Source organism: Salmo salar, chromosome ssa10 (genome assembly GCF_905237065.1).
Source record: "Salmo salar chromosome ssa10, Ssal_v3.1, whole genome shotgun sequence".
NCBI classification, from domain to species: Eukaryota; Metazoa; Chordata; class Actinopteri; order Salmoniformes; family Salmonidae; genus Salmo; species Salmo salar.
Genome location: NC_059451.1, coordinates 120923786 through 120941749, shown reverse-complemented (window position 1 = coordinate 120941749; position 17964 = coordinate 120923786). Strand labels below are relative to the sequence as shown.

The 17964-nt window shown below is 44.6% G+C and overlaps 1 protein-coding gene across 2 annotated transcripts in view; it reads left to right on the top strand.

The window, feature by feature from the left end:
- The window catches only part of cd82 (CD82 antigen), a 61085-nt gene that overhangs the window by 28405 nt on the left and 14716 nt on the right, over positions 1-17964 (top strand). For both annotated transcript variants that reach the window (XM_045687164.1, NM_001140991.2), the window contains 4 exon segments: positions 11622-11746; positions 14152-14226; positions 16550-16648; positions 17636-17809. In XM_045687164.1, the coding sequence (XP_045543120.1) occupies positions 11622-11746; positions 14152-14226; positions 16550-16648; positions 17636-17809 (473 nt within the window).

The following is a 17964-nucleotide window of genomic DNA, read 5'->3' as shown; positions in this document are numbered from 1 at the left end:
CTGTAACTAACTAACTAGCAGCATCAGGCTCCTCTGTAACTAACTAGCAGCATCAGGCTCCTCTGTAACTAACTAGCAGCATCAGGCTCCTCTGTAACTAACTAGCAGCATCAGGCTCCTCTGTAACTAACTAGCAGCAGCAGGCTCCTCTGTAACTAACTAGCAGCAGCAGGCTCCTCTGTAACTAACTAGCAGCAGTCTCCTCTGTAACTAACTAACTAGCAGCAGCAGGCTCCTCTGTAACTAACTAGCAGCATCAGGCTCCTCTGTAACTAACTAGCAGCAGCAGGCTCCTCTGTAACTAACTAGCAGCAGCAGGCTCCTCTGTAACTAACTAACTAGCAGCAGCAGGCTCCTCTGTAACTAACTAACTAGCAGCATCAGGCTCCTCTGTAACTAACTAACTAGCAGCAGCAGGCTCCTCTGTAACTAACTAACTAGCAGCATCAGGCTCCTCTGTAACTAACTAGCAGCAGCAGGCTCCTCTGTAACTAACTAGCAGCAGCAGGCTCCTCTGTAACTAACTAACTAGCAGCAGCAGGCTCCTCTGTAACTAACTAACTAGCAGCATCAGGCTCCTCTGTAACTAACTAACTAGCAGCAGCAGGCTCCTCTGTAACTAACTAACTAGCAGCATCAGGCTCCTCTGTAACTAACTAGCAGCATCAGGCTCCTCTGTAACTAACTAGCAGCATCAGGCTCCTCTGTAACTAACTAACTAGCAGCATCAGGCTCCTCTGTAACTAACTAGCAGCATCAGGCTCCTCTGTAACTAACTAGCAGCATCAGGCTCCTCTGTAACTAACTAGCAGCATCAGGCTCCTCTGTAACTAACTAGCAGCAGCAGGCTCCTCTGTAACTAACTAGCAGCAGCAGGCTCCTCTGTAACTAACTAGCAGCAGACTCCTCTGTAACTAACTAACTAGCAGCAGCAGGCTCCTCTGTAACTAACTAGCAGCATCAGGCTCCTCTGTAACTAACTAGCAGCAGCAGGCTCCTCTGTAACTAACTAGCAGCAGCAGGCTCCTCTGTAACTAACTAACTAGCAGCAGCAGGCTCCTCTGTAACTAACTAACTAGCAGCATCAGGCTCCTCTGTAACTAACTAACTAGCAGCAGCAGGCTCCTCTGTAACTAACTAACTAGCAGCATCAGGCTCCTCTGTAACTAACTAGCAGCAGCAGGCTCCTCTGTAACTAACTAGCAGCAGCAGGCTCCTCTGTAACTAACTAACTAGCAGCATCAGGCTCCTCTGTAACTAACTAACTAGCAGCATCAGGCTCCTCTGTAACTAACTAGCTCCTCTGTTTATTATATCTTCTTTTCCTCCTTCTTTTCGACACAAAGCCTGGACTCCACTACTATACTACAATTGAAGTCGGAAGTTTACATACACCTTATCCAAATACATTTAAACTCAGTTTTTCACAATTCCTGACATTTAATCCTAGTAAACATTCCCTGTCTTAGGTCAGTTAGGATCACAACTTTATTTTAAGAATGTGAATTGTCAGAATAATAGTAGAGAGGATGATTTATTTCAGCTTGTACTTCTTTCATCACATTCCCAGTGGGTCAGAAGTTTACATACACTCAATTAGTATTTGGTAGCATTGCCTTTAAATTGTTTAACTTGGGTCAAATGTTTTGGGTAGCCTTCCACAAGCTTCCCACAATAAGTTGGGTGAATTTTGTCCCATTCCTCCTGACAGAGCTGGTGTAACTGAGTCAGGTTTGTATGCCTCCTTACTCGCAAGGAAGTATGCCTGGAGTCATTGTCCATTTGGAAGACCCATTTGCGACCAAGCTTTAACTTCCTGACTGATGTCTTGAGATGTTTCTTCAATATATCCACATAATTTTCCTGCCTCATGATGCCATCTATTTTGTGAAGTGCACCAGTCCCTCCTGCAGCAAAGCACCCCCACAACATGATGCTGCCACCCTCGTGCTTCACGGTTGGGATGGTGTTCTTCGGCTTGCAAGACTCCCCCTTTTTCCTCCAAACATAACGATGGTCATTATGGCCAAACAGTTCTATTTTTGTTTCATCAGACCAGAGGACATTTCTCCAAAAAGTACAATCTTTGTCCCCATGTGCAGTTGCAAACCGTAGTCTGGCTTTTTTATGGCGGTTTTGGAGCAGTGGCTTCTTCCTTGCTGAGCAGCCTTTCAGGTTATGTCGATATAGGACTCATTTTACTGTGGATATAGATACTTTGTACCTGTTTCCTCCAGCATCTTCACAAGGTCCTTTGCTGTTGTTCTGGGATTGATTTGCACTTTTCACACCAAAGCACTTTCATCTCCAGGAGACAGAACGCGTCTCCTTCCTGAGCGGTATGGCGGCTGTGTGGTCCCATGGTGTTTATACTTGCGTACTATTGTTTGTACAGATGGGCGTGGTACCTTCAGGCATTTGGAAATTGGATGAACCAGACTTGTGGAGGTCTACAAAATTTATTTCTGAGGTCTTGGCTGATTTCTTTTCATTTTCCCATGATGTCAAGCAAAGAGGCACTGCGTTTGAAGGTAGGCCTTGAAATACATCCACAGGTACACCTCCAATTAACTCAAATGATGTCAATTAGCCTATCAGAAGCTTCTAAAGCCATGACATCATTTTCTGGAACTTTCCAAGCTGTTTAAAGGCACAGTCAACCTGGTGTATGTTAACTTCTGACCCACTGGAATTGTGATAAAGTGAATTATAAGTGAAGTAATCTCTCTGTAAACAATTGTTGGAAAAATGACTTGTCATGCACAAAGTAGATGTCCTAACTAACTTGCCAAAACTATAGTTTGTTAACAAGAAATTTGTGGAGTGGTTGAAAAACCGAGTTTTAATGACTCCAACCTAAGTGTATGTAAACTTCCAACTTCAACTGTATATATTTTTTTATATACCTCAAGGGAACCTACATTTCCAAATCAATTACGTACGTCAGCTTAGCACCTCCCTCGTCCCCCTAGTGTCTTAGACTATAAAGAATGAAACACTAGCCTCTCAATCCCCTCCTTCCCCAAAACACGTGTAAATATTGAACTTAAATTGTGCCTTCCTGTATTGTACTAAACATTTTACTATTTTCTAATGAGCCATTTACTTTATGTTTCTATTCTTATATTTTATTATTTCTTATTGTTGCTTTGTCCTGAAGGAACCTGCAAGTAAGCATTTCATTGGACGGTGTATAACATATGTAGCCGGTACGTACGACTAATAAAACGTTGAAACTCTTCCCCCTAGACCCCTCTCAGAAGTTATTGGCCTAATGACTGAAGCCTTGCTGAAAACAGGATCACTGTGTGTTTACAGTTTCCACTTTCTATAGGTTATATTAATAGAGCGTTGTGCAGCTGTTCCACCATGTTGGTGGTCTTGGGAATTTTTCCATTGCTCCGCCACCCCCGCACCCATTCTTTATCTGAAGGATCAACTTCCCTTTCTGAATGTTCTCTCTGTAATATCAGAGCCCACACGCTGAATGTTCTCTCTCTAATATCAGAGCCCACACACTGAATGTTCTCTCTGTAATATCAGAGCCCACACACTGAATGTTCTCTCTCTAATATCAGAGCCCACACTGAATGTTCTCTCTCTAATATCAGAGCCCACACACTGAATGTTCTCTCTCTAATATCAGAGCCCACACACTGAATGTTCTCTCTCTAATATCAGAGCCCACACTGAATGTTCTCTCTCTAATATCAGAGCCCACACACTGAATGTTCTCTCTGTAATATCAGAGCCCACACTGAATGTTCTCTCTGTAATATCAGAGCCCACACTGAATGTTCTCTCTCTAATATCAGAGCCCACACTGAATGTTCTCTCTCTAATATCAGAGCCCACACTGAATGTTCTCTCTCTAATATCAGAGCCCACACACTGAATGTTCTCTCTCTAATATCAGAGCCCACACTGAATGTTCTCTCTCTAATATCAGAGCCCACACACTGAATGTTCTCTCTCTAATATCAGAGCCCACACACTGAATGTTCTCTCTCTAATATCAGAGCCCACACTGAATGTTCTCTCTCTAATATCAGAGCCCACACTGAATGTTCTCTCTCTAATATCAGAGCCCACACTGAATGTTCTCTCTCTAATATCAGAGCCCACACACTGAATGTTCTCTCTCTAATATCAGAGCCCACACACTGAATGTTCTCTCTCTAATATCAGAGCCCACACTGAATGTTCTCTCTCTAATATCAGAGCCCACACACTGAATGTTCTCTCTCTAATATCAGAGCCCACACACTGAATGTTCTCTCTCTAATATCAGAGCCCACACACTGAATGTTCTCTCTCTAATATCAGAGCCCACACACTGAATGTTCTCTCTCTAATATCAGAGCCCACACTGTTAGTGGTTCACCATAGTGACAAGAAACACAGAGTTGATCATCGGAGTGGCTCGTCAAAGCACAGCTTGGTGTGTATATTTTAACAGAAGACCTTGGCCTTGGTTAGGGAGTGCTATTACAGATGATTAATGCCAAAACACAGTGTGAAGATACGCTGTGATAAGAAGTGTAGGTCGTAGAAAGCTTTTTTTTCAGTTTACACTCTCACACTAAGTTGGAAACGTGACGTATTACAGGTTGAATTTGGGTTCAATGTCAAATTGCTGCATTATCAGTTTAGCTTATCAGGGTTTTTGTTTTCTTCAGTTTACACTTAGTCTACACAGTTTACAATTAGCCTAAACAACATCTCAGTGAGGTAAAAACGTGATATATTATATCCATCTTACAGGTTGAATTTTAGTTCGATGTCAAGTCGGTGTGTTTAATTTTAAGCTTTCATTTTGTTTCTCTGTATACAGACTAAATACATGGAAATGTAGAAATGTTTATGCAACTAACCCTGCTATGCCGAAAAACTCCCCCTGAGTGTGTGAACTGCTGTCTTAAAGGGCACTAGAACTCACTGAAACCTGGTTGTTTCCACGGAAACGTCTATTTAAAGAGACAGTTTAGAGCTACTGTGAATAGGGTGCCATTTGGGACAGAAGCTCTGAACTGTCTCTTTAAATGGATGTGTCCGTGGAAACCACCAGAGGACCTTTTTCTGAAGTTCCAATGGAAGGAGACTTGCATAGAAAACGTGCCACGGTACAAGACAGACCAGAACACATGCTGACTACATAACCACTGGAGATTCCACACAGAGGAGTGTGCATCTGCTTCTGAAGCGCTGCAACACAGATGTTAATTCTGAGAATAGTTAACTGATCTAAAGGCTTTGAAAAACGTCCTACTTTTAGAATGTAACGAGCTGTGACAGGAAGTCTGCATCCTTGCAAGTTTCAGTGTTTGGTTTGCTACGTTTTCTGTCACCAACAACCTTTGTCAAGGAAGTATTGGGTTGATCTGTCGGTCCACTGCAGCCCTTACTTCACATGCTTTCAGTCCTACAGTACAGTTCACAAATGTTCAGAACAACTGTTCCTCTCTCTCCGCCGTGGGTCTGTGTTTTGTGGTGAGAGGCTGCTGTCGGCTGAGGCCTAGCGCTGTAGGACACGTGTAGCTTACATCTATGTTCTCTGTGTGACATCTCTTTCACACGAACCCTGTAACTAGCTCTTCTGTAACTAGCTCTTCTGTTACTGTCTCTTCTGTAACTGTCTCTTCTGTAACTAGCTCTTCTGTAACTGTCTCTTCTGTAACTAGCTCTTCTGTAACTAGCTCTTCTGTTACTAGCCCGTCTGTAACTTGCCCTTCTGTTACTAGCTCTTCTGTAACTATCTCTTCTGTAACTGTCTCTTCTGTAACTGTCTTTTCTGTAACTGTCTCTTCTGTAACTAGCTCTTCTGTAACTAGCTCTTCTGTAACTAGCTCTTCTGTTACAAGCTCTTCTCTTACAAGCTCTTCTGTTACAAGCCCTTCTGTAACTAGCTCTTCTGTAACTAGCTCTTCTGTAACTGGCCCGTCGGTAACTTGCCCTTCTGTTACAAGCTCTTCTGTAACTAGCCCGTCTGTAACTTGCCCTTCTGTTACAAGCTCTTCTGTAACTAGCTCTTCTGTAACTAGCCCTTCTGTAACTAGCCCTTCTGTAACTAGCCCAACTATAACTAGCCCTTCTGTAACTAGCTCTTCTGTAACTAGCCCTTCTGTAACTAGCCCTTCTGTAACTAGCCCAACTATAACTAGCCCTTCTGTAACTAGCTCTTCTGTTACACGCTCTTCTGTTACACGCTCTTCTGTAACTAGCCCTTCTGTAACTAGCTCTTCTGTTACAAGCTTTTCTGTAACTAGCGCTTTTGTAACTAGCTCTTCTGTAACTAGCTCTTCTGTTACAAGCTCTTCTGTAACTAGCCCTTCTGTAACTAGCTCTTCTGTAACTAGCTCTTCTGTTACAAGCTCTTCTGTAACTAGCCCTTCTGTAACTAACCCTTCTGTAACTTGCTCTTCTGTAACTAGCCCTTCTGTAACTAGCCCTTCTGTAACTAGCTCTTCTGTTACAAGCTCTTCTGTAACTAGCTCTTCTGTAACTAGCTCTTCTGTTACAAGCTCTTCTGTAACTAGCTCTTCTGTTACAAGCTCTTCTGTAACTAGCTCTTCTGTAACTAGCTCTTCTGTTACAAGCTCTTCTGTTACTAGCTCTTCTGTTACTAGCTCTTCTGTTACAAGCTCTTCTGTTACTAGCTCTTCTGTAACTAGCTCTTCTGTTACTAGCTCTTCTGTTACAAGCTCTTCTGTAACTAGCTCTTCTGTTACAAGCTCTTCTGTAACTAGCTCTTCTGTTACAAGCTCTTCTGTAACTAGCTCTTCTGTTACACGCCCTTCTGTTACTAGCTCTTCTGTTACTAGCTCTTCTGTAACTAGCGCTTCTGTAACTAGCTCTTCTGTAACTAGCTCGTCTGTAACTAGCCCTTCTGTAACTAGCTCTTCTGTTACTAGCTCTTCTGTTACTGGTTCTTCTGTAACTAGCTCTTCTGTAACTAGCTGTTCTGTAACTAGCTCTTCTGTAACTAGCTCTTCTGTTACTGGTTCTTCTGTAACTAGCTCTTCTGTTAATGGCTCTTCTGTTACTAGCCCTTCATGTGTACACACACTAGAGGTTTCGACTGATTATGATTTGTTAACCCCGATACCGATTATTGGAGAACCAAGAAAAGCCGATACCGATTAATCGGACGATTTTTATGTATATATTTGTAATAGTGACAATTACAGCAATACTGAATGAACAATGAACACATATTTTAACTTAATATAATACATAAATAAAATCAATTTAGTCTCAAATAAATAATGAAACATGTTCAATTTGGTTTAAATAATGCAAAAACACAGTGTTGGAGATGAAAGTAAAAGTGCAATATGTGCCATGTAAGAAAGCTAACGTTTAAGTTCCTTGCTCAGAACATGAGAACATATGAAAGCTGGTGGTTCCTTTTAACATCTTTAATATTCCCAGTTAAGAAGTTTTAGGTTGTAGTTATTATAGGAATTATAGGACTATTTCTCTCTATACCATTTGTATTTCATATACCTTTGACTATTGGTTGTTCTTATAGGCACTATAGTATTGCCAGTCTAATCTCGGGAGTTGATAGGCTTGAAGTCATAAACAGCGCTGTGCATCAAGCATTGCGAAGAGCTGCTGGCAAATGCAGGAAAGTGCTGCCTACCGCTGCTCAGTCATACTGCTCTATCAAATATCAAATTATAGACTTAATTATAATATAATAAACACACAGAAATCGAGGGCCTTAGGTCATTAATATGGTCAAATCCAGAAACGATCCTTTCTTAAACAAAACATTTATTCTTTCAGTGAAATACAGAACCATTCTGTATTTTATGGAACGGGTTGCAACCCTAAGTCTAAATATTGCTGTTACATTACACAACCTTCAATGTTATGTCATAATTATATAGAATTCTGGCAAATTAGTTACGGTCTTTGTTAGGAAGAAATGGTCTTCACACAGTTTGCAACGAGCCAGGCGGCCCAAACTGCTGCTTATACCCTGACGAGAATGCGCTTTTGTTAATTCATCACCTGTTTGGCCACTAGGCTGTGATTCGATGATAAATTAACAGGCACGGCATTGGTTATATGCAACGCAGGACAAGCTAGTTAACCTAGTAATAGCTTCAACCATGTGTAGTTAACTAGTAATTATGTTAAAATGGATTGTTTTTTATAAGATAAGTTTAATGCTAGCTAGCAACTTATCTTGGCTCCTTACTGCACTCGCTTAACAGGTGGACAGCCTGCCACGCAGTCTCCTCGTGGAGTGCAATGTAATCAGCTATAATCGGCGTCCAAAAATGGAGATTACCGATTGTTATGAAAACTTGAAATCGGCCCTAATTAATCGGCCATGCCGATTAATCGGTCAACCTCTATACCAGGTCATCTAGGTTATATGTGTGGACATAGACCTACATAGAACCAGATCATCTAGGTCATATGTGTGGATACAGATCTATATAGAACCAGGTCATCTAGGTTATATGTGTGGATATAGATCTATATAGAACCAGGTCATCTAGGTTATATGTGTGGATACAGATCTATATAGAACCAGGTCATCTAGGTTATATGTGTGGATATAGATCTATATAGAACCAGGTCATCTAGGTTATGTGTGGATATAGATCTATATAGAACCAGGCAAAGAGTGGCTACTTTGAAGAATCTCAAATATAAAATATATTTTGATTTTGTTTAACACTTTTTTGTGGGTTACTACATCCCACAGAGCACCATTAAATCCATTATTAAAAAAGGAAAGAATATGACACCACAATAAACCTGCCAAGAGAGAGCCGCCCACCAAAACTCACAGACCAGGCAAGGAGGGCATTAATCAGAGAGGCAACAAAGAGGCCAAAGATAACCCTGAAGGAGCAGCAAAGCTCCACAGCGGAGATTGGAGTATCTGTCCATAGGACCACTTTAAACCGTATACTCCGCAGAGCTGGATTTATGGAAGAGTGGCCAGAAAAAAGCAATTTCTTAAAGAAAAAAATAAGGAAACACATTTGGTGTTTGCCAAAAGGCATGTGGGAGACTCCCCAAACATATGCAAGAAGGTACTCTGGTCAGATGAGACTAAAATTGAGCTTTTTGGCCATCAAGGAAAACGCTATGTCTGGCGCAAACCCAACACCTCTCATCACCCCTAGAACACCATGCTGTGGGGATGTTTTTCATCGGCAGGGACTGGGAAACTGGTCAGAATTGAAGGATTGATGGAGGGCGCTAAATACAGGGAAATTCTTGAGGGAAACATGTTTCAGTCATCCAGAGATTTGAGACTGGGACGGAGGTTCACCTTCCAGCAGGACAATGACCCTAAGCATACTGCTAAAGCAACACTCGAGTGGTTTAAGGGGAAACGTTTAAATGTCTTGGAATGGCCCAGACCTCAATCCAATTGAGAATCTGTGGTATGACTTAAAGATCGCTGTACACCAGCAGAACCCATCCAACTTGAAGGAGCTGGATCAGTTTTGTCTTGGAAGAATGGGCAAAAATCCCAGTGGCTAGATGTGCCAAGCTTATAGAGACATACAGCTGTCTCCAAGAGACTTGCATCTGTAATTGCTGCAAAAGGTGGCTCTACAAAGTATTGACTTTGGGGGGTGAATAGTTATACACGCTCAAGTTTTCAGTTTTTTTTGTCTTATTTCTTGTTTGTTTCACAATAAAAAATATTTTGCATCTTCAAAGTGGTAGACATGTTGTATAAATCAAATGGTACAAACCCCCCCAAAAATCTATTTTTATTCCCATGTTGTAAGGCAATAAAATAGGACAAATGCCAAGCGGGGTGAATACTTTGCAAGCCACTGTATATTGAACCAGGTCATCTAGGTTATATGTGTGGATATAGATCTATATAGAACCAGGTCATCTAGGTTATATGTGTGGATATAGATCTATATAGAACCAGGTCATCTAGGTTATATGTGTGGATATAGATCTATATAGAACCAGGTCATCTAGGTTATATGTGTGTATATAGATCTATATAGAACCAGGTCATCTAGGTTATATGTGTGCATATAGATCTATATAGAACCAGGTCATCTAGGTTATATGTGTGGATATAGATCTATATAGAACCAGGTCATCTAGGTTATATGTGTGTATATAGATCTATATAGAACCAGGTCATCTAGGTTATATGTGTGCATATAGATCTATATAGAACCAGGTCATCTAGGTTATATGTGTGGATATAGATCTATATAGAACCAGGTCATCTAGGTTATATGTTTGGATATAGATCTATATAGAACCAGGTCATCTAGGTTATATGTGTGGATATAGATCTATATAGAACCAGGCAAAGATACTTTGAAGAATCTCAAATATAAAATATATTTTGATTTTGTTTAACACTTTTTTGGGGGTTACTACATGATTCCATATGTGTTATTTCATAGTTGTGATGTCTTCAGTATTATTCTTACAATGTAGAAAATAGTAAAAAAAATATATTTAAAAAAAACCCTGGAATGAGTTAGTGTCCAATCTTTTAAAAACATTTTCTTCACCTTTATTTAACCAGGTAGGCAAGTTGAGAACAAGTTCTCATTTACAATTGCGACCTGGCCAAGATAAAGCAAAGCAGTTCGACAACATACAACAACACAGAGTTACACATGGAGTAAAACAAACATGCAGTCAATAATACAGTAGAAAAATAAGTCTATATACAATGTGAGCAAATGAGGTGAGATAAGGGAGGTAAAGGCCAAAAAAGGCCATGGTGGCAAAGTAAATACAATATAGCAATTAAAACACTGGAATGGAAAACACTTTTGACTGGTACAGTACATACTACGCTCACATTAGTTTTGTTCTAATACATTGCCATACTGTATGGTTTCACTGCGATTGTTCAGCGTCCCTTATTGTAATCTATAGGAGCATTGTTTATGAGATGCCAAGAATATTGTAGTTGAAAGTCTTTATGTTGATCGTTTATGCACTGTGAACCAACACTTTGAAGTGGTTATGTTTTATCTGTGGAGCAATCTGTCTGGCTGATTTGACACCATTAATATTCTATTATTATAAGTATTATTCATGAGTCAGGGTTAGGTAAGGTAAGGGTTATTATATTATAGCAGGCCTCTCTGGTTCTCCTGACCTCAGCCCCCGAGTGAGTTGAAGCCGTGTCTCAGCCCCAGAGCTCTGAGCCAGGCTTCATTCCCAGACAGAAACAGCGCATCTCTGGAGCTTACCCTCAGCCAAGGGAATCTATCCATCTTACCCCCATCTCCGCTCCATTCCTCTGCTCCAGCCTGGCTCTCTCTGGTCCCTGGTGGGCTGTTAGAACTCTGGTAGAGAACATTGCTTGAATTTTTTTTTGGGGGGAATCGGTTTGCTCCGTGGAGGATCCCATTGCTTGACTTGACATGTTACTACTACTAAATGAACGGGTTACATGGTACCTGACCTGCCACATGTGCATATTTCACTGCATAGGGTTGACCAGGTCATTTAAATGTGTGGGCAAGAATGAGTCACTCTTAAAAATCGTAAAACCCATTCTGTATAGTTTAGGATGGTATTGTAGCCTGGTTTCAGTGAGTGATGTTGTAGGGTGAATGTTAACCTGCTCGTGTACATCTTCTCTACAGAGGAGTCCTCCACCACTCTGAAAGTGGCGTCCTATATTCTGATCACCGTGGGTTCTCTCTCCATGGTTATGGGCTTCCTGGGCTGTATAGGAGCCATCTACGGGATACGCTGCCTGCTGGGCCTGGTGAGTAAACACACATCCACACTGCTAAAACACTAAACCTAAAGCTCACCCCCTGCTGTCAAAGGGACTTGTTCCTGCACCCCCCCCCTCACCACCACCCGTTCTGATGGCCTTCATACAGCAGGATGTAGGTTTACCCCCCCCTCACCAGCACCCGTTCTGATGGCCTTCATACAGCAGGATGTAGGTTTACCCCCCCCCTCACCAGCACCCGTTCTGATGGCCTTCATACAGCAGGATGTAGGTTTACCCCCCCTCACCAGCACCCGTTCTGATGGCCTTCATACAGCAGGATGTAGGTTTACCCCCCCCTCACCAGCACCCGTTCTGATGGCCTTCATACAGCAGGATGTAGGTTTACCCCCCCCTCACCAGCACCCGTTCTGATGGCCTTCATACAGCAGGATGTAGGTTTACCCCCCCCCTCACCAGCACCCGTTCTGATGGCCTTCATACAGCAGGATGTAGGTTTACCCCCCCTCACCAGCACCCGTTCTGATGGCCTTCATACAGCAGGATGTAGGTTTACCCCCCCCCTCACCAGCACCCGTTCTGATGGCCTTCATACAGCAGGATGTAGGTTTACCCCCCCTCACCAGCACCCGTTCTGATGGCCTTCATACAGCAGGATGTAGGTTTACCCCCCCCTCACCAGCACCCGTTCTGATGGCCTTCATACAGCAGGATACAGAGAGAGGGGTGAGGAGGTTACAGAGAGAGGGGTGAGGAGGGTACAGAGAGAGGGGTGAGGAGGTTACAGAGAGAGGGGTGAGGAGGTTACAGAGAGAGGGGTGAGGAGGTTACAGAGAGAGGGGTGAGGAGGTTACAGAGAGAGGGGTGAGGAGGTTACAGAGAGAGGGGTGAGGAGGTTACAGAGAGAGGTGAGGATTTTCCATATGAAGTCCATTAGAACGGGTGCTGGTGAGGGGGGTAAACCTGCTCGAACGAGGCTGGGGATTAAGGAGGGTGTTAACAGGCTATGGAGGAACCCCCTGGAGTAGCTGCTAGTCCTGCTGAGACATGTCCTAGTCCTGCTGAGACATGTCCTAGTCCTGCTGAGACATGTCCTAGTCCTGATCAGACATGTCCTAGTCCTGCTGAGACATGTCCTAGTCCTGATGAGACATGTCCTAGTCCTGCTGAGACATGTCCTAGTCCTGCTGAGACATGAACTAGTCCTGCTGAGACATGAACTAGTCCTGCTGAGACATGTCCTAGTCCTGCTGAGACATGTCCTAGTCCTGCTGAGACATGTCCTAGTCCTGCTGAGACATGAACTAGTCCTGCTGAGACATGTCCTAGTCCTGCTGAGACATGAACTAGTCCTGCTGAGACATGTCCTAGTCCTGCTGAGACATGTCCTAGTCCTGCTGAGACATGTCCTAGTCCTGCTGAGACATGAACTAGTCCTGCTGTGACATGTCCTAGTCCTGCTGAGACATGTCCTAGTCCTGCTGAGACATGAACTAGTCCTGCTGAGACATGTCCTAGTCCTGCTGAGACATGAACTAGTCCTGCTGAGACATGTCCTAGTCCTGCTGAGACATGAACTAGTCCTGCTGAGACATGTCCTAGTCCTGCTGAGACATGAACTAGTCCTGCTGAGACATGTCCTAGTCCTGCTGAGACATGAACTAGTCCTGCTGAGACATGTCCTAGTCCTGCTGAGACATGTCCTAGTACTGCTGAGACATGAACTAGTCCTGCTGAGACATGAACTAGTCCTGCTGAGACATGTCCTAGTCCTGCTGAGACATGTCCTAGTCCTGCTGAGACATGTACTAGTCCTGCTGAGACATGTACTAGTCCTGCTGAGACATGAACTAGTCCTGCTGAGACATGTCCTAGTCCTGCTGAGACATGTCCTAGTACTGCTGAGACATGAACTAGTCCTGCTGAGACATGAACTAGTCCTGCTGAGACATGTCCTAGTCCTGCTGAGACATGTCCTAGTCCTGCTGAGACATGTACTAGTCCTGCTGAGACATGTACTAGTCCTGCTGAGACATGAACTAGTCCTGCTGAGACATGTCCTAGTCCTGCTGAGACATGTCCTAGTCCTGCTGAGACATGAACTAGTCCTGCTGAGACATGTACTAGTCCTGCTGAGACATAGGACATGAACACAGAATACTCGCCCAAAACCTGAACACAGAATACTCACCCAAAACCTGAACACAGAATACTCACCCAAAACCTGAACACAGAATACTCACCCAAAACCTGAACACAGAATACTCACCCAAAACCTGAACACAGAATTTGATGAATCAGAGAAGTTCTGATATTCACTGTAGAACATAACATTGGCTGTGTTCATGCTAATTAAACAATTTTGTTGTTTCAAACTGTTATGATGAACCTCTAAAATGCACTTTCCCATGATGCTGTCTGTCTGTCCCCAGTACTTCACTTGCCTCCTGCTCATCCTCATCGCCCAGGTTACGGCTGGCGTACTCATCTACTTCCAGAGAGACAGGGTGAGTCCTACCTCCAGCTGTCCCTTCACCCCTTCTCTCTCCCCTGGCCACTCTACTTCATATACATTACTTCCAGAGAGACAGGGTGTGTCCTCTCTCCCTCTCTCCTTCTCCGCCTCCTTCTCCCACTTCCATTCTTTCCTATCCACTCTCTCCCCCTCTCCTTTTTGTTCTGCACTCTCCTCTGCCTGCCCCCCCTCCCCCCCACTCTCCCTCCCACTCCTCCTCCCCCCTTTCTTGGCCTCTCACCACAGCTGGGACATACCCAACATACCCACCCTTCCTAGACAGATATGGCTGACTGAGACCTGCTGGGAATACCCATGCCCTGTGATGGAATTATGGAAAAGTTGTCAGCCAGTCATCCAGCCAGTCAGCCAGCCAGCCAGCCAGCCAGTCAGCCAGTCATCCAGCCAGCCAGCCAGCCAGTCAGCCAGTCATCCAGTCATCCAGCCAGCCAGTCAGCCAGCCAGTCAGTCAGCCAGCCAGTCAGTCAGCCAGCCAGCCAGTCAGCCAGCCAGCCAGTCAGCCAGTCAGTCTGCCAGTCAGCCAGGCAGTCAGTCAGTCAGTCAGTCAGTCTGCCAGGCAGTCAGCCAGCCAGCCAGCCAGCCAGTCAGTCAGCCAGCCAGCCAGTCAGTCAGTCAGCCAGGCAGTCAGCCAGCCAGCCAGGCAGTCAGCCAGCCAGCCAGGCAGTCAGCCAGCCAGTCAGCCAGCCAGTCAGCCAGCCAGTCAGCCAGCCAGTCAGCCAGTCAGTCAGCCAGCCAGCCAGCCAGTCAGTCAGCCAGTTAGTCAGCCAGTCAGCCAGCCAGGCAGTCAGCCAGCCAGTCAGCCAGCCAGTCAGCCAGTCAGCCAGCCAGCCAGCCAGTCAGCCAGCCAGTCAGTCAGCCAGCCAGCCAGTCAGCCAGTCAGTGTTTTCCAGTAGCGCTGGTTGTTCTGCTATACAGCCGATTACAGACTTATTTTCAACCAGCTACTTTTTTCACAATAGGCAGAAATCGCCCTGCCCATTTCCTGATTCCCAAAATTCAAAATGATTGGCCTAATTTCAGTTTATGTGACAAAACAAACAATGAATAGTGTATAGAATCATTATAATATCTAAAACGCTGTGAAAATATTTTTTCAATAAGTCAGAAGAAAAGTCAGCCTCTCCCACTAGAATGAACGATAAGCATCTTCTAGCGATCTATTGATAGGACAGGTCACCTGTCAGTCACAAAGTGAACGATGACTGGGTAACACTGCTGGTTTAACAGTCTGCTGTCTGTCCCGCCTCCCGCTACCTGGGGTGGTTGTTTTGCGCTGTGGTTGAAGTCAAGTTTCTTTACACGGAGGGAGAGAGCATGATGCCTCTTCATCTCTGTGAGTGAATTTGCACACAGATGCATCATGGGCAAAGGGGCACATGCCCTGTCAAATTTGCCCTTTAAAAAAAAGTGTGTGTGTGTGTGTGTGTGTGTATATATATATATATATAATATATGTATGTATGTATGTATGTATGTATGTATGTATGTATGTGTGTGTGTGTGTGTGTGTGAGTGTGATCCTGGTCCAGACTTACTCTCTGTGTTTGGGGTTTACCACAGGGCAGGGTAGGGGTGGCACCCTTTCACAGTGACAGAACAGGGTGAGACTACCTCCTCTCCCCCACTGTCATGGTTTATCACCTCCCCTCTTCTCCTCCCCTCTTCCCCTCCCCCTCTTCTTTTCCTCTCCCCTCTTCTCCTCCTCTCCCCTCTTCTCCTCCCCTCTTCTTCTCCTCCCCTCTTCTCCTCCTCTCCCCTCTCCTCCTCTCCCCTCTTCTCCTCCTCTCCTCCTCTCCCCTCTTCTCCTCTCCCCTCTCCTCCTCTCCCCTCTTCTCTTCTCCTCCTCTTTCCTCCTCCCCCTCTTCTCTTCTCCTCTCCCCTCTCCTCCCTCTCTCCTCCTCCTCTCCCCTCTCCTCCCCTCTTCTCCTCCTCTCCCCTCTTCTCCTCCTCTCCTCCTCTCCCCTCTTCTCCTCTCCCCTCTCCTCCTCCCCCTCTTCTCTTCTCCTCTCCCCTCTCCTCCTCTCCTCTCTCCTCTCCCCTCTCCTCCTCTCCCCTCTCCTCCCCTCTTCTCCTCCTCTCCCCTCTCCTCCCCTCTTCTCCTCCCCTCTCCTCCCCTCTTCCCTTCCCCTCCCCTTTATTATTATTATTATTCATTATTATTATTAATTACACGTGTCTTGTCCAACATATCTGATATTATGAGAATGTCAGACCCACCTGGACCCATATTCACAAAGTGAAGGTTGCAGCTCTAGGATTGTTCAGAATTGAATTCCTCCCTGTCTCTTCCCCAGCTGCAGCAGGAGATGTCCACCATCGTCAAGGGGATGCTGGTCAACTACACGGGTCAGAACAGGACCACAGAACATTCCTGGGACTATGTACAGAGGACGGTAAGTAGCTGGACCTGCCTTAGTTTCAGCTTGAACAAGGTTTATATTTTTAGTTCAGTAATATCACTGTGCTTTTAACTGTCTAAAAACACAAGCAGTCTCATAGCGCTGTTCGTCCAAAGGTTTCCATTTTAACTTCCCACTCCCTTGTTCATTTGTTGCTCTTCTGGCTCCCCTGCCAAGTCTCACCCCATAGTGTTCCTGAGAGCATCAGCCAAGCCTGTTTCACGTGCTGTTTGAACACTGTCTATTTCAGCAAACAATTGGACTGTTTCATATTAATCATGCTTTCTCTCCCTCTCCCTCTTTCTCTCCTCTCTCTCTCTTTCTCTCTCTCTTTCTCTCCCTCTCCCTCTTTCTCTCTCTCTTTCTCTCCCTCTTTCTCTCCCTCTTTCTCTCCCTCTCCCTCTTTCTCTCTCTCTTTCTCTCTCTCTCCCTCTTTCTCTCCTCTTTCTCTCCCTCTTTCTCTTTCTCTCCCTCTTCTCTTTCTCTCCCTCTTTCTCTCCCCTCTTTCTCTTTCTCTCCCTCTTTCTCTTTCTCTCCCTCTTTCTCTCCCTCTTTCTCTCCTCTCTCTCTCTCTCTCTCTCTCTTTCTCTCCCTCTTTCTCTTTCTCCTCCTCTTTCTCTTTCTCTCTCTCTTTATCTCCCTCTCCCTCTTTCTCTCTCTCTTTATCTCCCTCTCCCTCTTTCTCTCTCTCTTTATCTCCCTCTTCCTCTTTCTCTCTCTCTTTCTCTCCCTCTTTCTCTCTCTCTTTATCTCCCTCTCCCTCTTTCTCTCTCTCTTTATCTCCCTCTCCCTCTTTCTCTCTCTCTTTCTCTCCCTCTTTCTCTCTTTATCTCCCTCTTTCTCTCCTCTCCCTATTTCTCTCTCTCTTTCTCTCCCTCTTTCTCTTTCTCTCTCTCTTTCTCTTTCTCTCTCCTCTTTCTCTCTCCTCTTTCTCTTTCTCTCCCTCTTTCTTTTGTTCTTTCTTTCTGCCAATTCCTCCAGATGAAGTGTTGTGGTTGGGTGGGTCCAAGTAACTGGTTGGAGAACGTGTGGATTCGGAACAGTTCTGTCTCCCTGTACCCCTGCTCCTGTCGGAATGAAACCCTGCCTGGGACAGACATGATAGAGACTGGGCTCTGTGAACACTTGTCTGCTGACCTGCCAGTATACCAAACGGTATGTTAGATGTCAAGGAGTCTGAGCTCTACTGATCTGCCTATCTATGAAACGCTACAAAGAGGGGAGGAGAGAGGAGAGGGGAGGGAGAGAGAGAGAGAGGGAGGGACAGACATTAAGGAGACTAGGCTATGTGAAAACCTGTCTGTAGACCT